Source organism: Sitodiplosis mosellana, unplaced genomic scaffold (genome assembly GCF_009176505.1).
Source record: "Sitodiplosis mosellana isolate CC-2019 unplaced genomic scaffold, AAFC_SMos_1.0 Smas_scaffold_6226, whole genome shotgun sequence".
Taxonomy (NCBI): domain Eukaryota; kingdom Metazoa; phylum Arthropoda; class Insecta; order Diptera; family Cecidomyiidae; genus Sitodiplosis; species Sitodiplosis mosellana.
In genome coordinates this window covers 9,169,835-9,195,754 of record NW_022601467.1, presented here as the reverse complement: position 1 = coordinate 9,195,754, position 25,920 = coordinate 9,169,835, and the positions used below count along the sequence as shown (strand labels likewise).

At 37.8% G+C, this 25,920-nt stretch overlaps 2 protein-coding genes across 6 annotated transcripts in view; both read right to left on the bottom strand.

The window, feature by feature from the left end:
* The window catches only part of LOC129578940 (hepatic leukemia factor), a 59,781-nt gene extending 55,963 nt beyond the window's left edge, over positions 1–3,818 (bottom strand). The window contains exon 1 of the mRNA XM_055468308.1: positions 3,288–3,818. The gene's annotated coding sequence lies outside the window, so the exon portion shown is untranslated. The remainder of the gene's footprint in view (positions 1–3,287) is intronic.
* Positions 3,819–4,993: 1,175 nt separating this feature from the next.
* LOC129578936 (uncharacterized) overlaps positions 4,994–25,920 on the bottom strand; it is a 36,296-nt gene continuing 15,369 nt past the window's right edge. For all 5 annotated transcript variants that reach the window (XM_055468294.1, XM_055468295.1, XM_055468290.1 and 2 more), the window contains exons 4-6: positions 7,066–7,227; positions 6,428–6,786; positions 4,994–6,325 (exon numbers count right to left, since the gene is read on the bottom strand). In XM_055468294.1, coding sequence (XP_055324269.1) covers positions 5,479–6,325; positions 6,428–6,786; positions 7,066–7,227 — 1,368 coding nt within the window. In that variant the 3' untranslated portion in view covers positions 4,994–5,478. The remainder of the gene's footprint in view (positions 6,326–6,427; positions 6,787–7,065; positions 7,228–25,920) is intronic.

Below are 25,920 nucleotides of genomic sequence, written 5' to 3'. Positions count from 1 at the left end.
TGTCATATGAAATTGTATGCGTGCCTGTGTGTGTAGTTGTGCATGTGCTAAAGATATGAACTTGATACACTGTATTCGTTGGAACTGCAATTAGATCAGTTTTGGATTACAATTTTTCTTCGTTATCATTTGTCAGCTATTTCAGAATTATCACTCCTTCCGTCTGTCTTTCTCTCTCTCTCTCTCTCTCTAACTTTGGCACACTGAACCATCCAAAGCCACACACACAGCACACATCTCCGAATTGTAACCGAAAGCCAATTCAATGCCGACCAATTCTCAATAATAATTGTTTGTTTCCATTGTTCATTGCTTGTCTCTTTTTTTTTGTTCACTTGATGATGTGTTTGTTTTCATTTTCAGCTGACTCCTCATTATCACATTTAAATACACAAACTCGTTAGTATTGTGCTAAAATTTCGAACACGATTTTCACCATTTGAACATGACCATGTCCACAGTGCACACACCAATTAAATGCAATCCACCGTTCAATTTTTATACATAGTTAATGAATCGTGCCTTCCTGGCCATGTTCTAGAATCCGAGTTCAGATCTCTCGTGAGTTGGAAAACATGTAAATCGAAGAAGCATGCGCATCAATTCAATATCACGACCGGAGCGATAGACACAGAAGAGAGAAGAGAAGAGAGGTGGAGAGTGAGACCAGGAGATAGAAAAACAGAAAACTTGAAACTATTTTAATTAAATTAGGAAAACAAGTGCATTCAATTTCCGACAGTAATTTTTCTTTTTGTTCATGTTCTTTCTCTCTTGTGTGTGTTTTTTACCTCTTCTTTAATTTGTGTACCGTTGTAATTAAAGCAAATGAAACAAGACGTCATTCGCTGTCGCTGTCGCTGCCGCCACCACTACCACCGTCACGGCCATCAAAAGACCAAGTTATGGTGTGTGCATGCACTATAAAGATAGCTAAGTTGTACACCCCATTAACCAAACTAAATCGAATAGAATCGTATATAAAATGCAATGTTAAAGCTTTCTATTTTTGTATGAGAAGAGAATAAATGGAAAATCGATTTGGTTGGCAATACATTTATAACAAAAATGCTTGCAAACCATCTTTATATGTGCGAATCCATTCGGCAAATGGTGTTTGCAAAAGAAGAGCCGAGCCATAGTTCATATTGAACGGAAGAAGAAGAAGAAGAAGAAGAAAGTAGAGGAAAAAAATTATCATATTTTGTTTGTCGATCTTGTCAAAGCGAGCCCCATATTGAAACATGTGCAATGTGATTGCAGCTATCCACATTTCGCCAACCATCCATTTTTTCCCTTTTTTCCGTTGCGCTCGGCTCCACGCACATTCTTTTCTATATCCCTCTATCTCGTTCTCACTTTTGCCCCGTTCGCTCTCGCTCCCTTCTGCCCTCTTCCACGTGCATTGTTGTTGCACTGTCTTTTTACATTCATTTCCTTGTGGTTTTGCATTGTTCACCTCTTTTGTTGAACACAAAATATGCAACTTTGTGCACCAAAGTGAAAATCCAAAACCCAACTCGTAAATGTAATGCGATACACACATTGTGACAACTGGAAATATGCAAAGGCACCACAAAACTTTTATGAACCCGGCTCGATATGAAGAGACTTGTAGTTAGCAATGGAGATTGTTGTACCAATTAAGCATTGGAACAGTTACAAATCCATTGTTATAACCTTCTGAATGGATTTGGAACGTCGAAAATATGGAGAGAGAAAAAAAAACAGACAACAATGAGAAATAGTTGGGCTAGGACTTTGTGAGTGCACAGATAACTCACACTGGCAATTACATTACCGAGCGTTAGCACGCTGAAAATTTTTGGGGTTCCATAAATTAAATTGTCATTACAGTGACGGGGCACATCGTCAGCAGAAATGGAAGGAATGACAGAATTTTTTTCTATATGTAAATATTAGATCTAGATATATGTCTATGCTCATCAGATTATATTACTCTTGCTGAATTATAGATTATTTGAGCATTAATTTGACGTTTTCGGGACTGCTTACTGTCGATGTGTTTTTCGTGTATTCGAACGTTACTAGAAATCGATTATTATTATTCGATGCAAGAAATGGCACGAAAACATACATCTTTGCAATGACATCGAAGGAAAACTAAATTGAACAAGAGGCAAATGTGTTTGTGTGGGAACTTCAAAGAATATGTACGTATGTGAGGGCGCGTGCGAATACTATGTGCATTCGGTTCGTTAAATAGGTGGGGTTGGTGATGGTGATGGCGATGGTAATATTTGATGAATCCAAGACATTATGTGTCGTGGCCATTCGAATGATAATTTACGAAGCGATTGCGTTTTCCATCTTTTTCTGTCGCCTCTAATTGCATTACGCCGCACCAGCAACCGACAACAACGATTCGATTCTATCGCAACGGTATTGACAGCAAAAGCGAGAATGAAAGGGCACAAAACAAATGGCAAAAACAATCAAAATTAATGTAAAAACGCGGAAATACAAACATTGCGAGAGTAAAAATAGGGGAAAATTTAGCAAATTTTCACTGTTGAATATTTTAATTTTGATTTGCTTTCGATACACGGATTTGCTACGGTTTCGCGCGATACCCACTGATTGCGAATTCATATGACTCTGCCGTTTGGCTATAGTACAATACATTTATGATAGATGTTTTGCAACGACGACGACGACGACGACGACAACGACTCGGCAACGATGATGACGGTGACGGTGACAAGAGAGGAGAAGAGCTATGCAGCAATCGGAAAATGCAAACAATGCGAATGAATTCGTTCGCTGTTTGCGGGATACTTGTGAAAAATCGTTAGGCGATGTTAAGAAATGTCTTTTCGTAGGTGTGTGTGATATTTATAGTTGGTTGACTTTCAACTTCTTCTTTATTTTTTTTATTCGATTCGCTTTGCTTTTGTTTTGATCGTGTGCTCTGGATCTTTGCTCCGAGTCTTGAAATGTTATACTTATATTTATTTTATTCGTGTTTTTTTTTGTCCTGTTGAGTCTTTGTTTGTTTTTTATCTTTAGCCGTTGGAACGGGCGACACACCGAGAATGTCATTTCATTTCACTATTAAACGGAGATAAATCAGAAACGCAGCCACAAATTTCGCGTTCACAACACCAAAACGAAATGGAACCAATTTCAACATTGAACGGGGCAAAACTTGTTATTTTTTTTTATCACTAAACCACTAATTTCTAAGCTTAATTAAATGAATTAGAAAAATAAGGCAAAACCAAAACAAAAGAAAAGGCAAAAAAAAGAATTCATGTTTTTCTTACACTAAAATTGATTGAGTATGCATTTGATGATTTGTTGGTAATCCACTTTGAATGAAAACGAACTGCCGTTGATCCCAATTGATTTTTCCATAAACAAAACGAACATAGAATGCCGTTGTTTGATGTCAACTGATTGCCATTCAGAAAATAATTCTTTTTTATGCGCTTTTCTCTAGAGACTTTTTGATGACTTTATCTCACTCTCGCGAATACTTTTTTTTTGTTATACACTTGCTGCGATTGCTTTAATTCGAACTTTTGCTTTTCGTTTGCTTTTTTCTCTCTTTTTTGCATTCGGTGTGTTCACTCGTTTTGCCACTTGTTTCAGTTAAACTAATTTTTTTTTCTTGCTTGTAGGATTTCAATTTTGTTTTTTAAATATAGAGATAACAATAAAAGATTTATTTTAACGAATTATACTAAAATATTTATATACTTTTCTGTACAAGAATAGAAGAGACAACAACACACAGCAAAAATGGTATCAAATGGATTTTTCGACATTTCGTGTTGTTATTTAGCCACACCGTTTCACCGAAATATAGAACTTTGAAATTGTGTGTTTTTTTCTATCTCTTGTTACTTGGTCTGTGTGTATTGCGCCAGTTTCACGGAGCTTTCCAGCAAAAATGATGCTAATGTGTGCGTATTTGTATTTGTATACAATTCTGCAGAGCTTCCATTGCGTGTGGGTGGCTTAAAAATATGCTTGTGTATTTTTATGTCAGCGTATGGGTTTTCCTTATAGACGGTGCGGCAATCCGATTCAGTTGTAACTTCCTTTTCGGGGGTTAGCTTTTTATTTCCCTCGTAATACTCGCTCTATCCCTCTGGCCTGTGCCTGTGTGTGCATGTATCATATGTATGCTAGCACACATATCCAGTCCGCGCGCTCCATCTCTCCCATACTTGGTACTGTCTTTTGTGTGGAGCGCACAGTGAAGTGTGTTGTTGTTTCTTTTTTTTTGCAATTGTTTGAAACTACTTGGAAAGCATACGCATTCCATATGAGCTGAATTGTATATATCAATGTAGTAAATGAGCTCGTGTTGGTTTATATGTTTCGCTGTGTTGTACATGTGATTGTTTGTTGTTTTTTTTCCTTGTTTTGTTTGGAAAATTGGACAAACGGCAACAAACCCGTACCATACACCAACGTCATCACCATCATCAACCGATGGCATCTTGTAGAAGTAACAACACAAGCGCAGAAAGCACATTCCCCGAACAGAAAAAACTCTGGAAAATAGACACTTTGCATGCAGTGTTGTTTTTTTTTCTTCTTTTTACTTCCCCGATGTTCGGCTCATTTTTAGCTCGTCTTTTACATTTTTGATGAAGTTTGATTGAATGAAAAAACAATGAAATTTAGTCAATATCTTTTTTTAGTCTGGTGACGAGAACTTTTCGAAACAAACTCATTTTTTCGTTGTCATTTCTTTTTTCAATAGGATTTTGGTTTGAGTTGCAAATTTTTTCTTTTTTTCAACCGGAAGAATGCAAGATTATCGAAAAGCAATAAAAAAATACTTGCCTTGACAAAAAGAAAGCTCATTCAAAACGAGCTTCACCGATGGAGCTGACCGATGTTGTAGCTTTGAAGCTCGAAATAAAGCTGGCTAAATGTTCAACATTCAATTGTTACCGAAAGTGCGGCTTTTGAATGGAGCACGCCACATTGAAATGAAACAACTTACGCATCAATGTTTATTGTGTTTTGTGTGCTTTCTTGTATTTCGGCCCTGTTTTCTTGCTAACTTCACTTAACATTTAAAAATTTTTTGTATTTCTAACAAATTTTTCATCTAAAAATCAACATAAATCAACGATAGACTCTTGTGTATTTGTGTCGTCGCTTCGGAACAGTTGTAAGGTTGTAACGAATTGATGGAATAAACTTTCGTACAAGAAACAATTCCAAAACGACCGAGGCCCTATTTGCGTTTTTATTATTCACGAATTGAACATGGAACTAAATGTACTAATAATAATAAATTGTTTTTGTATCACTATGAAGAGAGAGAAATTAAATTAATGTAAATTGTCTAATGTGAAAAAATTCTGTTAAAATCAAGTCTAAACGCTACGAATGAAATTATAAAAAGAGAGAAGTAAGTAAGAATGTAAGAAGAATCTGATTGGTATAAAATTAGGAAGTTTTGTGTGGCAAAACCCGTCGCAACTAACAGCATTACACCCACAGAACATGTATTCCGGTTGCTTTGTCGGGGCTGTTTTCATTTTTCAGCGATGTGAATGTGGTGAGCTTCTTTTTTGGCGGAATTGGTGGCGCTGAATCGAATCTTCTGTGCAGAACGGGCGGAAGTGATTTCATTTCGGATTGAATCAAATTGAATGTGTTGCCATTGAGTGGTTCAGGTTTAAGTACATCATGATGATTATGATGGTGGTGATTCGGTTTGCCGCCAGCATCGTCTTCCAATGAGATTTGGTTCGAGAGCATGGTTGAATTGAGTGCTAATGGTGGCAACATTGATGTTGGATTCGGTTCATGGTGAAATGAATTCATCGAACTGAAGCCACTTTCATCGTCCGCCGAGCTGCTGGCAACCGATTTAATGCGATCCTTGCCCAATGTCATCGCCTCCATTTCAGCAGCTGGACTGTATTTGTCCGGAATACTTGCGCTCGTTCTTCGAATTGTGTTGCCATTGAGCACAGGCAGACCATTGCTACGGCCATCCAAATGGATTTCTTCATCCGTTTCGGTTCGAATCGATGATGAATTTGAATGGACTGATCCGTCACTGGTGCTGTTGCTTTGATACGAATTATGGCTTTCACGTGATTTCAGTTTGCGTTGTAATGTTGTTGGCCCGGCATACGATCCCGTGGTCTTCAGATCGGACAATGAATTCCGGTGAAATGATTGCATTGACTTTGATTCACTGAGAATGGGCTCTTTGAGATTCAGCAAATTCTGTGCCGTTCGATACAGACGGAATGCTTCCTGAGACAATTTTTCAGCATCATCATCATTCAATCCTTTTTGTGGTGATTTCTTTGGGGATCGTCGCCTGTCCAAAGAAGAAGTAGAAGAGAAAAGAAAACAAAATCGCATTAATTACCAAAGAAAATGGGCGATTTTTCAATAGCAACGATTATCTCGACGCACTTACCACGTAAAATCGGTAAAATTGTTATACGAATCGGTGCTGTTGGTTGTTGCTGTTGTGATGGATGAGGCAAACGATTCGTTCAGCTGGTCTTTTTCCGTTGTCGATGCACTTGTACCGGTTTTATCGGAAGCGATATTGAGGTTGCTTCGCAGAGATCCAATGTCGCTAATGCGACGTTCCGTTTTTGCCGCCGTCGCCGCCGTCGATTGAGCCGATTGTTCGATAAACATGTGGTTGATGCTTCGTGATCGTGCAATTTTGTTATTCTTTTGCATGGACTCAATACTTTGATAGCATCGCTCTAAAAATCGTACCACCTCTTCCATCAGAGCATGATACATTTGGCGACTGGATTCAACCTACACACAAACGGCAAAACGAGAAATCATTAGCGAAAAAAGAATTTACATTAAAATAGGCTCTAATCAAGTTGAAGACGACAGATAACGAATAACGCCAATTCAGGCTTGGTGGTGTTGACAACGAACGACATGAAATCATATTTCGTTGTATTTATATTTTTTTTTCTTTTGCGCTAGACATTTTCCACTATATTCAACACCTATTTTCTGAATGATTTGGTTTTGTTTTATATATATATATATATCCATATGTATATTCAATCCGTTAATTGGTACCTGAGTCAACTGCCATTGTAGAGTCTCGATCTGTGTTTGGAGAACGGCTTCTTCGACGGAATTGTTTGTGGTTGGCAGCAATGTGTCTTGGCCGTGTATAATCTCGGTTGACCCATTTCTGTTGACCAAACGGCGATTCTCTTCCAACAAATTTTGACATTCCTGGGGCAAAAAGATAGAAAAAGATAAACGAAATGAGAAATGAAACCATTAGAAAATTGTGTGTGTGTGTGTTTGTGCGTCTGGATTTTATTGAGTTGTTTCATTCGCATTTGATGTCTGCGAGCTGTGCTTGCAAACAAGTGTGTTCTGTGCTATGTGCACGTCGCGTCGCGTACAAAACAGCAATTTTGGTTGCAATGAAAGTTGATCTTAGAATCGACTTGATATTGACCTTATTATCGGTGTGATCAGTTTAAATAAAAAAAATCGATTTCATGAAATTGGTGTGAACGCCAATGCCGTCGCGCGATGCACTTCGATGGTTACAATCAAAAATGTGTGTATGGTGCTGAGCATGACACGATAGACAAGGAAAAAGCAAGTCTGCCAAGAAAAAAGTAGAAGAAAACCAAGGGAAATAATACAAGCGAATGAAATATAACATTCACAAAATCAAATTCGAATGAAACAAAAACACAATGATAGCAACAACTTAGCAGCAGCTAGTGAGAATATTTTTCGACTTAGTATCTGCATCGAGTAACATGCATATTATATTTCTTCCATTCGACTAATCAGCGTTATTCAAAGCGGCTCTCAAATTTACATCATATGAAACGATTCACATCGACGTTTGTGTTCTGCATCACCTAATAAGTGGGTTTTTGCGATGAATGCATAATGCCTTATATATTTTTTCTTTCTTTTCGCCAAAGAAAAAAACACCGCTTGCGCACAAATTCTATTTCGCCATGATGATAGCACGATTTTTTTTCTCTCATTTTGTTTCCGACTCTGTTTTCAATCGGCAATGAAATTGCATGCGCAAATCGAAGCTGTTTTGCGTCGGAACAACAACAACAACAATATTGCAATAGCAAACACAAACGAATTACATGCAATGATTTTCTTGCATCTAGAGCTTCGGCACAAAAAGCGCATGAAAATCGTACATATATATATATTTTGATAGCGAATGGTGTATTTGGTTAACATTCGAACAAGTTTCAATGCCAAAACATTGAAAAGAAAACCGAAAAAAGAAGAAGAAGAAAGTGTATTACACCACGAGCAAATCGGCCGATCGATATTCAGGTTTTGTGGTACGAAAAATCAAAATTTCAAGCGTTCGCGCGCACGCGCTCACCCGCTCCGGTGTACACACTTAGTTTTAAATTGTCGTGTAAATCGATGTGTTGATTCAATGCAAACAACGAGCATGATAATGCGGTCGATTACGCTGAATTTTTCGTGTCATCGTTTGGGAAAAATATGTGTGCGTACAAGTATCGAGTTTCCGTTTGCGTAAAACCGATTGAAAAAAAAAGAAAAAAAACATTATCTCATTTTGCACCTACATGTGGAATGCCCAATGACACATATTATCCACAAGCCATCGATATGTCTTTTTTATTCGCTCTCCATAGAAATACTCGAAGGCAGATTCGAAGCACATGAGCCGTTGCTCGATGACGACAACACAGACAGACAGACGGACAGACAAAGAGAAAGAGCAGAACTATTTTGCCGAAATCGAATTCATTGCAAATGGCAAATCACACTTTAATTAAAAGCCCCAACTATTTGACAACCAACTCGTGGAACATAAATTATAACACACGATGAATTTCGCGTAAGTCATGCCCGTAAAAGGTTGTATGCATATCAGAAGAAAAGACATAAAAAATAAACTCGTAGGAATTAACATGTTTGTTGGTTTTGTATGGCGTTTATCTCGCGCAAAAATCGATCCACCAACGATTCGTGGCCTAGCATGGGCTAAAATCCGCTATCAACGCGTGTTTCTCGCTCTTTTCGCTCTCCCATTTAGAATTCATTCGTTGGTTATAGCTATTTTATTTTTCGAACTAATAGTTTATCGACCCGATATACGCCATAATTCCTATATTTGGTCATTTCTAATAGGCACCTGAACCAAACCGAACTGGAATACATTGTGGTGTGTTCCATTTTGGCGAGAAATAGATCCACGCTGGCCGTGACCATATGTCACTTGCTTCGTCCCGCTCGACATTCTAAACTCACATCCAAAACTTATTCTAATAACAATTTCATCGTATGTTTTTGGTCGAAACGAAGAAGACAACCGGAAAAATTAGTGACAAAACGTTAAAGATAAACTGTTGTTTATTTTATTTTTTTCAAGCTATAATGAACGACACATAATTGTGGTTTTTGTTTGATGGTTTTGCACTCATGCGAATGACTCAGATGGAATTTTTGTACGAAACCAATTTTCGTGTAGCTTGAGAATGCTACGATTTTCGGCGGAAAAAGAATTTAATGTGGTAAAAACAGCTAGGCGAAAAGAACTATTTGGAGCTTATAACAATGGACTATTAATTTTATGTTCTGACTTTTAAAGTGAACATTGACAGATTGTTCCATTGAAATGACTTTGACAACAATAACAACAGCCACGTCGTCGACAACAACGAAGAAAAAAAATAGTGGCGAAAATAATAAGGTCTTGTGTAAAATTGGGCACCTAATTGTGAGAGATCGCTTCGATGGACTGTCATTGCTCGCATGGATATTTCCTTTACAAGCACTCGATCGCTCACTGGCGCGCACACACACACACACACACACACACAGTTCCATTGTTCCCTGACTCATACTATTTACTTTTGTTTCATCTTAAATTCATATAAGATATAACTGAGGGTCATTACACTGCATAAACTGAATTGATCATTGCCTTAAAAATGTTGTCGTGAAGCGCCATTTTCTCATTTCCATAGCACCGTTCATTCTCTTTTGTATCCGTGGAGAGTTAGAAAAAGAAATGAGCCACCGAAAGAAATGCTTGTGCGTGCTTGAATAGACGGGATTCAATAATAGTTACTCAATGCTTACTTGAGTTATTTACCAGTTTCTCTTTAGAAAAGAGTTTCAGATGGCAAGCAATAGAAATGTACAGAAAGGAGGAGGAGAGAGAGAGAGAAAACTTTGCCAAAAATGATTAGGTCACACACTCTCACTGAACATCATTATCACAAATCCGTGTTTGGCGAGTGCGCCAGAGTTGCAAAAGAAAATGAAATGTCATCGCGCTGTGGTGGTGAGCACGCAAGCGTACACAAGCCAACATTATTGCTATACCATCTGTGAAAAAAAAAGTATCATATTTTTAGCATAGATCATTTTTTGTTTTGGCAAATATGAATGCAGAAAGTAAACCACTCCTTCTGCGATACACAATTCATTATCATTTCTATTTTTTATGGGTTTTCATTGAAAGAAATTTGCTGGAATAGCGAACCGAAAAGAAATGAAAATCTCAATGTTGTAGCAGCCAGAGCAGTAGCAGCAGTCGTTAAACCATTCCACTCTCTCGTTTTGTTGCTTTGCTTTCTTGATCTTTTTGCGGTTTAATTTGCAATTGTCTAATTAATTTCACGAATGTTAGCTGGCAGTAAAACAACTGGATGGAATGTGACACAATTAATTCCAAAAATCAAATCATTCATTAGACGTTGGTCTTCTTTAAATTGCTCTGCACTGTCTGTCGTTGGAAAGATTGTCCCGGAAAGTGTGTCTTCTGCCATGTGCCATGGCAGTAGATCGAGATAATTGGGAAATTCTAGGGCGAGCATCGAGTAAATGGTTAAAATCGACCAAATGACTGCGAGCAGTGGCTGTCGGATGATCTGGTTGCAATCAAGTATCAAAGCACTGAAATCGACCAAATGAACCAGAACAAATGAAAAATTGGACAAATTGTGTCGTTATTCAAATCGAATCAATTCACAGAGAACCAGATTTTTTTTTTAAAGGTCACACGTTCGTCTATGTTTCTTTCCTCTTATTTTCGTCTGTGTGTAAATCGATTGGTAAACGTAATGTCGGTGAATGCGCTAATACTTCTACCGTTTTTACATCGTTGGTTTCATTTCTTTTGTGTGCTTGTTTTCTAGTTAGTTTATACGCTTTTTCGCTTATTCTTTCCGACATCGTTTCATTGTTGTTCCTATTGTTGTTGTTGTTGTTGCTGTTCATTTGCCCATTCGCATGTAGTTTTTTTAATTTGATTTGTACTTACTCGATTGATTGCATTTGCAAAGCAACCGTTTCATTAAATTAAGTACAAGAAAATGTACATGCGAATGAATACGCATCAAACGATCCGCTTTAAGATACATACATGATGTTTGATGAGATGTCAAAATATGTTGAACGGCCCATGAACCAGCAGGATTGCGGTCTCTGTGTTACCGTGTTTTTTTGTTTGGCGAATCAGCCAATGCACGCACATCACCACGACATTTGTGAATGTGTAAATGCGTGTGTGTGATAATTTTTTTTCTTCCTTCAAACGTTTTGACTTTTTTTCGGTTGTGTTTTGAAATACGTAATGGAAACTGTTATGACCGTGTGATGATTTGGCGCATTTTGATCGCTTACTTTCGTATGGGTAACAATGATAATCGATTCATAATGATCAAAAGTGAGAGCACACGAACGGTTATGTTTGTGTGTGTGTGTGTGTGTTTTTTTCATTTTCATTCACCGGCGAGTCCGAAATGTCTATCGTGCGAACACATAGCAACTTATCAATCATATCAAAAGGCGTTCGATGGATGTTTTGATAAGTTGCGTGCTTTGTTTGAAAGTAGGTATGTTTTCTTGCACATAGTTTAATTAAAATCTGTCTCACACAGCAACGGTCTCCCCAGGAAAAAAATGCTTACGATTGTAAATGTTCACTCTAACGATCCTCTTTCATTTCCCATCAGTTGCAGATCATTCACCTTCTCGGTTTCGGCAGTGAATAGAAAAAAAGCGAACGAATATGACATTTTATACGAATCAATTATTATCAATTGATTCATTTCATAGCTGCGAGCTACAATGGGATCAGGTAATATGAAAATCTGGCAACAATTATAGGTTGATCTTTTTCTCTCTTTCTCCCTCATGCGATGAAGATGGCGCTCATTCGTTCAATTTAAATCAAATGAACTCAAAATGTCAATCAAAAAAAAATTCACTGTAAGCGAAAATTTTGTAGCAGTTCGAAGAAACGCACCGCACTGTTTGATACTTTTCCATCATTTCTAAATGTTTCCATACGACTAATATGCCTTCGGGGGCAAAATTTCCATTATTTAATGTATAAATTGTGGAGCTTTCAATCTAATATAATTGAGAAATTACTAAAACAAGCAAATTTACTGTAGACCCTCGACGACCAATCCATCAACATGTACACAAAGACAGACAAAATTGGCGCACCGGCTTCTCAACCGAAAAAAAAACAAACACAGAAAGTTTCACAGGTAAGTTTCATCACATTTAATTGATTGAAGTGTAATTGACCACGTTCACCGTCACAACTCGCACAAAACTCCATCATATCGAAAATGTTTGTTTCATTCAAAATATGATGATGATGATCTTCCGCATTCACACTTTTTCGATTTCTCGTTTGTGCCGCTTCTGTTGGCATGTGACGCAGTCTGAATGCGTGAATGAAAGTTCAAAATAATGTCAAATTGAGCGTTAATTACTCAAAAATTGTGACAACACCATTAAGGCAAACAACAAAACATTCAAGAAAGTCGAAAGGTATCACATACACACAAAATGTCAGCTGGATTGATGCTACTCTGTTTTCTTTTATTTTCGACTAAGATTGAGAGCTTCATTATTTTACACAAAGATTTGCATAATTCCACGAATTCAAACCAGTTAAAATGAAGATTTACCATGGAAGTTGAAATATTGTCTTTTTTCTCTTGAAAACGAAAAATCGGAACAATGATTAATTTCTCAGAAGGAGAGTTGGAATGATATTATTGTTGTTATTTATATTTTTTTTTATTTCCATTCGGTAATCAGACAAAATACCTCTTCAAAAGTGACTCGAATTTCAAAGTGATTAAATGTGATGAAGACATTAACGAGAGTTCTGTACATCTGGGCGAGAGAACACAAGAGCATTTCATTCAAGTGCAACGCTAATGATCCGGGTTTTTGTTAGTGCGCACAACATAACGATTTGCGGCTCGGAAATGTTGTATGAGGATCAGAATTTGGCCGGCAGCGATCGTTCGTGATCACAGTGCAAATTAACGAACAAATATTTTTTTGCTTCACTTCTTTCTTTTTAAATTCAGTTTTTGCTATTTCTGTTGAAATCAAATGCAACAGCGCTATTTTACGTAATAAAAGATCACACTCTATTTCGTTTCGCATGCTCTTCCGAACCGATAATTTTTCATCAATTGAGATGTCACGTGCGTGACGCTGTTGCTTCGATTAAAATGAAAAATCGGCAAATTAAAAAAATGTGTTGTGCTGTTGTTCGGTATGCACAGGCAAATGCTGTTGCGGTTGTTGAAATGCAAACGAAAAAGGAAATACAATTACAAAATGATTTTGCGAATATTTTAAATTTTCACTTTGCATGATCATTTTTAATTGTGCATCGAGTGCTTAGGTGAGCTCGTGTTCGCGCACACTGTTCATTTCGCGCACGCGTTCAGCGAAGAAAATGCGACTCAAGAAAAAAAAAATATCGCGTTGGAATGAATGTTGAATTTTTGTTTGTGTGATTTTTTCTCTCCTTTTGTTTTTTTCACTTGCTTTTGATTTGTTGTGGCGTCTCTCGGTTCGGTTGAAAAGTGCATTTTGTACAATCGAAGACAGTGTTGATGTGTTTTTTTTCTCGCACCATTCAATTGATATTTTGCATTGACAACCTTCGACTTCGATGTATATCTTATGGCATCAGCTGTCGCAATGCCTTTTACGCTTTTCATTTCGGTGAGGCCGGGAAAATCAATGTACTAGTAAATTCATCGATCGGTTTTTTTTTGTGAACGGAAAAATAAAATCGGAATTTTATTCGTGCTTTAGCCGCGCCAGTATTGAGAGCCGTTTGATTTATTTTCCTTCTGTTGAGTTCGAGCGATACAAATTGTATGCGACAATCCATTCAATGGCGGAACGATCACATGCGAATGAAATGAATGAGATTGGGTAAAATTTTTTAAGGGAACATTCAAAATGACTAACGACTCGATGTCGCCGAATATGAAATATGAATTCATGTGTTGAATTCGCAGGTGGATTCTGTCTGTATTTCTCGCAATCTCTCTCTCTCTCTCTCTCTCTCTCTGTCGTCGTTTCTGGGTTGGGTGCATGGATTAAATGCGCTCGACACATCAACGGAGGGAATGAATCGATTCCATTTGTTTATATTTTCGCGCTTGGCTGAAACAATTCAAAACATACACAACTTGTTCATAGAGTATTCTCTCTCCGTGCTGGCAATTCCCTTTTTTGTTTTTGTTTTTTCCCCTCCGATCTATCGGAATTCCACAAGTAGTTAAAAATCATCTATCTTTTTATGCTGGCTTTTGAATAGAGGCGACCTGAAGCACACGGTAATTAAGCTGAATTGGAAAAAGAACTGGGAATTGTGTTTATTGAAATTTACATGCTGTGACATGGGGGGAAACCAGCCGATTGACCGACCAACTCGCGGCTATGTCATACACACCATTAAACAAACGTTCATTCTTTCATTCTGTGCTGTTGATTTTGATAGGAAAATGAACGCAGGCAAATTGTCTATACACCGAAGAGAAGAAAAAGCAACCGAAAAAAATGATACAACAAACACTCGACTGACAAACAAGGAAAAGAAATAAATTACAATGAACAAGTGAGTATATATGAAATGCCGAAAAAAATGTCACAACCGCATAAATTCCTATCGAAATTCACACCAACAATCGAAGTGTGCCGCCATCGCCGTAGTCGGTTTCGCGAGTTTTGTCAACGTTTGCATTAAATGTTCCATTATAATTGCATTGTCATCGGGTACTTGTTATTCAAACAAGACTTTACACCGTGAGAACCTTTTGTCGCTAATTCCAACCGTATTTGAATCTATTTTTAAACCGTACATTCAAGACTCTTTAATTTATTGTGCTACCATGGCGTTTTGGGATTTTTTTTTCCTTTCGTACATAATTTCAGCTGGATTTGTGATATGATTGATACTTTTGTCAACGGAAATTACATACTTCAACATTTAGGAAGTTCTTTACTTCAACCACAATGCGTTGCTTTTTTTTTCAACACGCAAATGGCCACACAGCGCATGGAAACGACACTGATTAAGAGAGTTCATTCAAAATGAACGAGAAAAGCAAGTGAGAAATATCAAAAATACACCACAATTTTGACAATGACCGCATGAAAGTCATACTTTTGTGTAAATAATGATGCACTCTGGAGAGAGGTTTGTTTGTCCATCGGCTTTGGGTTTTTGATGCGGCCATCGTCGATGGTTTGCTCTTAACATTTCGACAAAATATCCAATGTCAATAGCGATATTGATGTTATGTTGTGTGTTTTTCGAATGAAACACACAATTTTTGTGGTTGTCGGTCGTTTAGTGTTTGGCGCGGTGTGCATAAAGATGACTCAAGCTGATTACATATTAAATTCCGGATTTGGATGTGCGGTATTTTTTCTTCTTCTTCTTCTCTACTTATTTTTCTCTCGGTGTGTGTGTGTGTGCGTTTTTTTCCTCTCGTTTCAATGTAATGAAGAGTTTGGAGTATGATTTAACGCGCATGTGGCATCCGTATCTGATATTAAAAACCTGCGAGAAGTGCATTCAATATGAACCGGTGAGCGTATACATTTACGGATATTGCTGCATTGCATATTGCGCCTGAATGAGTATAACCGTAACCAATATCAAGAGAGGCGAACGGGCGCATGAACAACGCCGTAGCACACATGTGCGAGCAAGCAGTAATATTGATCTTCACAATTAGATTATTGGCCAAGGAAATGAGAAGTGAAGCCTGTAAAATTGCTTATATTTTTCGTTGTTGTTGTTGTTGTTGCCGATCTTAGACGTGTGTAATGTTATCCGTTGCATATGCTATAACAACCAATTTAGATGCATGTGTACAATTAAAACGGAGAGGGAGCACAATATCCCATGAGACGTTTGAAAATCAATGGCAACAACAACAAAAAAACACAATTTTTATGCACTTTATATGCATGCTCATACAAATTAGCGACACAATTCAGATCTCCTTTCACAAAACTTGTTTCGTGCTGAATTGGTATTTTTATTTCGGCTTCCAGCCGCTTTAACACATCTAACCGAGAAACAAAAAAAAAACAAATATAAAAATCCAAAAGGATCAATGCAACCACTTAAAAGTTATTATTTGTTATTGATTTTCTCTCTTCTGTTAATTTGATTTCAAACTCTTCACACTTTGCCAAAATTGGCATTTTTAATTTGGCCATTCAACCAATGGCAGAACCCCGCTTGCAAAATGCCACAATTGAGTGTTGAGATTCTTTTGCCACTTAGTGGCTAATGATTTACGATTATAACTGTGAGTCATCAATTTTATTGTTTAGCAGTGTGTTTCGTGCATTTCAGAATTGAATGCAGTTGAAAAATTTCGCCATAATTTGAGATAAATAATAGCTTATTCTCACAAAAATAATTTCAATGAAGGTAAAACACCGTTACACTTAACATAATAATCGAAGAAATACCACTTTGGAATTGGTGTTGTTTTCCGTTTCAATCTCACACACAGCCACCATTTCGCAGCACCACATTTTGTTTTTGACAATAACAATCACACGAAATAAAGAAACAAAAAGTCATTTCCAAAGCAATGTATACACAATTCAATTTTGTCCGTTGTCATCAAATCGCAATGAAGATGAGTTACAATGAGATTTCCAAACACTCACAAGAAAAATAAGTACATTTCAATGATGAAAGTGTATGATTTGGTTTATTGTTCCGCTATTATTTGCACACTTAAAAACACAAAAACCGAATAATGATCATTGTCTTGACGATGAAAAACAAATGTGATTTTTTTTTCGAACGCGATATTTATGTCACACCGTTGTGTGATCTATTCGATGATCTATTATATTTATGTGGATGTTTGGGCTTCACAATCTCATTTTTTCGGTTAGAGTCTGAAGGGCAGCTTGCGCTTCTTGCCTGAATGAATGCGATGGAGAAAAAATTGGGCATTAGGAGAAGTGAATGTTTTCGGTGACAGAAAACACTTACAAAGATTGTTGGACGTCGGCCAATAACGCATTGATGAGATCTTGTTGCGTTTTTTGCATGAGGATCAGTTGGTCGACCGAAAGTGATTCCAAGTGAATGTCGACAGGATCGCGTTGTGTTGGGCTCACCAAAGCGGCAATGAGTTCAGCGATGTTGAAGTATTGTGATTCGGTATCGAGAGAAGGCGCGAACACATTCTTTGGTGGCATTGACTCTTGATCGGGAACAGTTTTAGTGTTTTCACCGATCCAATTTGTTGTTTTGTAAGCGCAATCCTCTGTGTTGACAACCATTTGCTCGCTGTCATTTTCAACAATGTCACCGACATTGTTCTCTTCCACATCCTCTTCCATTGCACTAGCCTCCGAGAACAAATCTTGGCTCTGTTTTTCCTTTGCCAACAATTCATTTGCAATGCATTCGGTTTTATCTTTTTTCGTCAACACCGCAATCACCGGCATATATTTCATTTGTTTGGGTGGCTTCGGATCCAATTGTTCGGCAGAAGGGGCGTTGTCGAAAATTTCACTCGAAACCGTAATGGCATCCGGCGTCTCCGGAATAATCTCATCGACATCTAAATCTAATATTGCAGTAGATAAATCGCACGATTCAAAGTTGATCAAAAAACGTACTTCGAATACAAACCGATTTCATCAGCCTCCTTGCGAGTGTTCATGGTGCTGTATTCAATCGTTGTCTTTTCTCAGTATTTTTCGAACGAGTAAACACAAATAAATTTACGGTAGCTCCGAATATAGTATCGTTTGACACGAAAACTGAAAACCAAATGACCTCTTAACCAGCGCTCAAATTACAAACTCAAACCGAAAAGGCTAAGCTGATGCAAAATTTTAGCTCACGAAGCCATGCATGTGAAGCTAAATGGCATTTAAGAACGAGAACAAGCGAGATAGAATGCTCACTAAAACTGTCGCATATCAGAAATATTGTGAGTTTTTATCATCATCATCAGCAACAGACGTACAACCGCCCGAATATTGCCATTCAAACATAACGGGTCGTGTTTTTTTTTTTGACATACAAGCATTTTTGGTGTTGTGTGATTCTCGTTCGGTTTTGAAGGCAAATGTCGTTGAATGTTCACACTGGCTTAGCATCGACCGAAAATCAATGCAATTTATTTTTTCATCAACAAACAAAACAAAAATCCGTGTAATATTTTTGCAGCTGTTTCATTTTTGATGAACTGCTTGAATGAAAATTTTCGATGAAACAAATTATGTAAGATTCATTTGTAAAATATGTGTGAACCATGATGCAATTCCAAATTCGATAAAAATGATTTTTCCGAGCTGAGACCAGTAATTTATATCTCGTTAATTGCTTTTTCACACAAATCGATTAGACGGGCGTGTAAAACGAGAGCAGGCCAAATGCTCAATGAAAGTATAATGTAATTGCTACGTACGAAAAACGAAGAAAACAAACTGTTTATTTTGTTTTTCTTTCGCTTCACATTGTATGGATTCATTTGATCCAATTTTGGTGGCTAATGTGTCAAGCCATCGAAAGCCCGGTAATAAGGGATAATATGCGATAGTTTCGGGATTATGGTTAGTTAAAGAGAGATTACAACACACACACACACACACGTACACGAATCGTTAATGGACATTTCAAGTGTTGTTGCGTCACACACGTTTTCCCAGTCGCCGCAATGCACGTGAGCCAACGTAAACACAAGGCACAAATCGATAGAGATAGTTTGTATTTTTGCCAAGGAAATTCGGCTTACCGATCACTTTGGTACGGTATGAATTCAAAGCGTTTTCATTGCGCGCTGTGTATAAATATGCGAATGGGATAATTTTATCTTAATCTGATTACAAAGAAGCAAAAGAAGAGGAAAAAAATGAACATAAAACGTAACTAAATCGCATTTGTTGTTGTCTTGTGTGAAATATTGCTGGTGGGTTAGTTGAATAAACAAATAAATGGCATAGTCATTACTGAAATTTGAAAGCATTAAAAGCAACTTAATTTCGACGCCAAAATGAGTGGCACCGCGTTCGCGCGCACCCGAGACAGCACACGGAAAACTGGTCAACATATTTAATGAAGCAACAAAATGATCGAAGCACAACTACAGCCAGACACAATGCAAAGAAATCAAATGACATTTCTAGCTTCGCCATAGCATGATAATGGCCACCGTTCGAACAAACACCAAGGCATACACAAACTTTATAAAATAAACTTTGGCTGCAATTAAGTTGAAATTAAGTCTTTGTTTATATAATAGATGAGAAAAATTGGCGGTGCGCTTCATTTATAAAGCGTGTGGCTGGCTGCATGGTCCATGATTATCGCATTGACAGAGACATCTCGTTGAATCGAGCGTTCGATTGACTCAATAAATCGGATTGAGCTCGGCTCACCAAATGGATTTTCAACTGGAAAATCATTTTCGCCCGAAGAATTTATGAGATATTGAGCAAGAATTGTGATCGCGAACTTGCATCGCGATCGCATTGCATGAGTGAATCGACGGCCTCTTCTGGCTCTTTTGTTTCTTTGTCTTCTTTCGAACGAATGCCATTCGAGAGAGATCATGAATGTGAACGTATTATAAATTTATCTGGTATAATTTGGTGTGTTGCATCCACTGTACACACAGCTGACAACCAATATTGTGCACGGTGGAAAATAATAATCGACAAAGACTCTCGAGAGTCGCTTTTTTTCAGAAATAAAAGTTGTGTGCATTGTGTAATTAGTGCTCGATGTCGGTTTGAGACTCTTTTTTTTCTGTTCATCATAATAACATAATAAACGAATCAAATGGGAGTCTATGTGCTCATTGTCGTGTGAGATGAAGCCCGGTTTACGCGTTGTGCAAACAAATCAGCGTGATCAGCGCTGCAAGAAGAGTGCAATTTGCATGCGTGGACTAAATTGCAAAGCGACAAACAACAAAGATATCACTCACATCGGGGGGAAAAATGAGATGGAAAAGAAAATATACCATCGAAACGAACGAACGAACGTACCAAAAAAAAACAAAAACAAATCGAACGAATGAGAATGAAATGAACGAAAAAAAGACATACACACAACAAGAGACGACTGTAGAATTGGTGGGTTGAAGCGGATATAAATCGTCACACATCGCAGCTCTTGCGTGAACATATTTATGAGCTACAAAATAGCAAAACGCTGGAAAAATCAACGACTCACAGCACCACAACAAGAATATGCCGATTATGTTTTATGCTGCGAAATACGCCACACAGTGCATTGAGTATACGGCTTAGCCGTCTATTTACATAAAAACGTGTACTTGTGCACTTCACGTGAATGAAGCATATACAATCAGTATGCATACGCTTTTTCGGTGTAATCTTTGTTTTCTTTCGGTCGTGTTTTATTTTTCTCTCTGCTTCTATTGTGTGTGAGTGTGATCCATTGTGAATTGGATGGATTTTTGGGCGCATTTGCTGTTGAAATGTTCTGTGTTCCCGGTGCGCGCAAGCTTTTACACCGAATTCAGTTTAGCTAGTTTTGGTTTTTGAGATTTTAATAATTCTCTCTTTCTTTCTCTTTCGTTCGACAATGATGAATGCTTTCCTCTCTATCTCTCACAATTTTAGTGTTATTGTTCTTTCGCTTTGGCTGGTTTATTGGTGTATGATTGCGATCGGGACTAACCTGCGATCATGAAGCGTTGATTTCCTTTTTCGAATATAAACAAAGAGCAGACAGCCCATCGTAGTGTTTTGAATTACGTCGACGATTTTGGTGTCTATAATCATGTGTGTGTATGTCGTAGGGCCGTTCTGTGTGTATTGAATTGAGTAATCCAAACATTTAAATTTAAATTCGTTGTTATTTTTTCACTGTCTCTTTTTCTCGTGCACGCGCGAGCGCATTCAACACTCGAGAATGGGGGCTCATGTGTTGAAATTATTCAGCGAAAAAGAAAAAAAAAGACGTGTTCGCGTCAGAATCGGCCCAGGTTCTATTTTACGATGACACGGTGAATTGATCGAAAATTGAAAATAAAAACGGCACAACCATTTGACGTCGTTTACGGCCGAATTCGATTCGAAGTAGGAGCCGTAAAAACAACAACACATGAATGGGTCATTTGAATGTGTCATGTCGGTCGCGTCTGCTGGCAAATCGCCGGAAAAACCAACAATGTACTGATCAAATAATGGGAAAAAAGGCCAGTAAACATTTTTTGATAAGGTTTCCGGTCTCCAGTTCATGCCTCATCCACACCGTGACCAATAAGCGAGACATGCATTTCATTCTCAGCGGTAAAAATCAAATAGAAATGTATTGTTGATGGGTTTTTTTGGCAGCCACCGCCGCCGCCACATTTGTTTGTGTGAACATGTTCAAGCATTTGGTCATGACCCGAAATAAATGAACGTTTTTCTCACTAATAATAATCGAAACAAGCTATTGCATCTAGATACTGATCTTGCAACAGAGTCGCTGTTTCTGTTTTTCACAACATACGTACACACACACACACACCCTGAAAATTGACCCGATCAAAAGAGTCAAGACTTCTTAATTTATTTTGTGTTTCTTCTTTTGTTTCATCGGTTTGCGCAGCGGCCAATTCAATTTATTGCATCGGGAGTATGAAGCAAAAAAAATTGTGTGGTCATAGTAATTATAGCGATTTCCTTGGCAGTTTTTGTCTCCGTCACCGGTCGCTCGCCTTACATAAATTGAATATAAATTGGAAACGGTGTTGAGCAATTTTTCGCGTCCAACACAAAATCGCCTTCATGTGAATTGGACTTTTTTTCACCTTTGTTCGGGATTGTTATGTTTTTCTTTTCTCGTTACTCATTTTCATGTGCCAACCGAAATGTGTGCACAGGAAAAAAAAACACACACACACAAACACTAGAGCTGAATGTTGAGCGCCACTGTACTGATGGTGTACTTCGATTATCTGCATTTAGTTTAACGCGTTTGTCAAAAACACACCAACAAGACGGATAATTTTTCATTGCATGCGCAGCGCCGTAAACACCATCCGAATTCCCCATCGAATCGGAAAATCGAAACAATCACATTTTTGAGATAGCGCCACGCAATAAGTGGCTTTCTCTCCGGATGGAATATCATCTATATGGAATTTGTGGCAAATGGAAACAGTGCGGAAGCGCGCACACTACGTGTGTGTCGATGTCTCTGTTTCACAGCTAATTAAACTACTCACAACCAAACACACCGAAAATGCATACCGAAAAATCGATGAAATGTAATCATAGAGTCGAACATTTTCATGTTTCGTTGCTGTTGTTGTTGTTGTTGCTTTCCCGTGAATCGATGCTTTCTTAAATTGGTTATGGTTTGTGTGATTTGTGTGTTCCAGTGGCGCATCTCGCCTTTTTTTTCTATCTCCGTTATGGCCATTCGAATATGGAGATCGAATCGAAATTGCAAGTCATTGTCGGTTTGTGTCTCTTCTCTACTAATTGGGAATACAGTGTATTCAATACGCAAATCAAATCGTATCGAGAATCTTTGTTTTCTAACGCCTAATTCTTCCGCATCGTAGACGCCATCATATATGAATGTGTGTGTGTGTGTGTTTTTTTTAAATTCTTTTTTCGTTGATTTCTATGTGCGGAATTGTTGGAATGCGGTTGCAAAAACGGAATGAAAGAAATGAATAGAAAAAAAGTGGTGTACAAGTGTTGTTTCATTTGTGACGAATACAAACAGTCGCAAATTACTTCTTCATGTACAATAAAAAATTAACCGTTACGTGAATTATTTCACATGAATTAATAAATTTGAGCCACATGAGAGGCCAAGACATTCTCAATTAACACATAAGATAATAGAGCGACCAAAAACAAAGAACAATAGAGATGTATAATTTCCCTGCAATAAATCTATATATATATATATATATATATATTTATTTTTTTTTAAATAAACACATGCATACACACATGTTGGAGAGGAGCACACAAGACAAAGCATGGTACACATATATTTCAAGTCAAGTGAGAGTCACAAACCCATTGGATAGAAAATAGCAACCAAAACAAGTGGTAATGGGTTCAAGACACAACATTTTCTTAATTTTTATTTCCTTCTTTCTGCGCCGCTTTTAATAATAATTAAATACGCATTCGTGTCAGCACAGTTGGTAATGTGTTGATAACAACGGCAGCGCGAAGCGAACAGAGGAAAAAACTGAACAATGTGCATTCTACAATTTCATTAATCTGCTGCTTGCGCATATGCTCGACACTCTTTCACACACACACACACATGAAGAATTGAATGCACAGGCACACTGCCTCCTCGTTCCGACTTCCTCACGCAAAAGCAAATTATATAATTTGAACTTCGAATGCGACAACCAGTGTTTGTGTGTTCATGTGTTCTGTGATGCAGGAAAGGTGCTAATTATTCTCTTCGTAAATCTGAATATTTCTTTCTTTTCATTGTCTTTAGTTTCAAACCGTAGTAGAGGAAAAGCGAGTTATTTTATTAATGCCCTAGCTGTTTTGCTGACGACAACGACCATGACGACGACGATGATGATGATGATGATGAAGAAGAAGAAGAAGAAGAAGAAAGAAACACACAAAATGATAATGAATCATAGCAATTTAATATTTCGTGTTTCGCTTGTACACAATGCATAACGAAATGCGCTGTTTGGCACGATGATATGCTCCAGATTCAATTTTTGTCGATGTGTGTATGGGTTTTACTTCAAGTTTGGAGCTATCTTAATGTTGCTACGAAGCAGAAGAAGAAACAGAAGCCGAACAACGAACAAAATATAGTAATGTTAATTAATTTGTGCCGCAGTTGTGATTATGCGATAATGACAATGATTACCGAGGCAAGTGGTAAGAGCCGCTGAAAAGTCACCGATAACGACAATGTTGTTGTGCGTATGGTTTCTCTCTCTCTCTCTCTCTCTCTCTCTCTCTCTCTCTCTATCTATCTCTTCATCTGTTTTTCCTGTCCGCGCACGACAAGCCAACCAAACGATTTACCAAGTTATTCATCAATTTGTTGGCTTTTTCTCGTCGTAATCACACCTTAATCTTCGATTCTATGCTGGCAGATCATACTGAAGTTGATGATTTGCGAGCACACGTTACGATTCCCCGAAGGAAATGTCCTGACACGTTGTTCTCTCTACTCTTGTCACACTCACACACACACAGACACACACGACACATTGAAATTGTATTGGGCCGCCGTGGCTTCACAGCCCAACCATAATAATCATTTCGATCGAAATTATTACAATAATCATTATAAATTGAATAAAGAAGAATGAATAAAAACGCTAATATCATGGAAATTACTTGTTTGTCGTTTCATCGCCCAAACAAAAATAACTCAACGATTGAATGGCATTTTCATTGTTACTATTGTCGACATTGCTCGCTTCAATTATTCGCATGAAAAGCGAAACTGATTTTTTTTTCTTTCTTTCTACTGCTGCTGTTGTTGCTATCGCTTCAAAATGGTAACTAATGTGCCAGCCAGGTAATGAATATGGAAGAATCATTTGTGAAGCAGACACATGTGCTGTGTGATTAGCGTTCAATATCAAACGAACGACACACAGCCGAGTAATCTGGAATCACAGTTTTTTCCACCGATTCGTACTAGTTTCACAGTCATATTGGTTTGGTAATTATTGAATTGGTCAGGGCAGCCAAAGCCAATTCAATTTTCATAAAGCTATCTCAATTATTGGCAATCGACATGGAACAAAAAACATCACCAGCAGAAGACGACACAGAAAAATTATCGTCAGTATCTCATTTGAATGATGCAAACAGTCATCTGGCAACGATTTGTTTATAAATGTGTATGTCGGTTTGGATTTTTCTCTGCTCAATTAATGAATGAAAAAAAAAATTGATTGGATACAAAATCAGCGGCACGGCCGATGACTTATTACATTTCATATAAAAATACCTTTCGGCTGAAATCCTTATGATGTTGCATTTTTCCAGTGAATATTTCTAAGCAATTTTCTCTTCTTCGTTCGAAAAAGGAAGAATACGAAGATGGTTTAGCGTGAAGTGCAAAATTCATTTGTTATAAAGTGAACAATTATCGTGGCTGAGTCGGAAAACGAAACAATCAGCAAATTCATTTACAACAGACAACAATCGAAATGCCGGCGCAACGAAGACACATACACACGAAGATGGGGAGAGAGAGAGAGAGAGAGAAAATAGCAGCGCATGAATAGATCGAGCAATTGCAAATAAAGCATATTTCGTCGTTCACAATCATCGGAATGTCGTCGTGGGATCGTGGGCATTACAGTGGAGCGAACAAGTTGAATGCATGAGGAAAATAGGAATATAAATGCACGTGATTCCAACGAAATGTGAGCGCGAGCGTATGATTCGCGTATGGCATTAACCAGTCAGCTCCACGCGAAAGTCACACAGAAAAATTCTTGTCATTGCTCTTTTCTCGCGCGCGCGCGCGCACGCAAGTACGCTCACAAACATTGTGATAGACGAACTAGAATCCATGATAATTTCCTTTAATGTGTTCGCTGTGCTGTTCTTGAGCTCGAGCTCATTTAGATG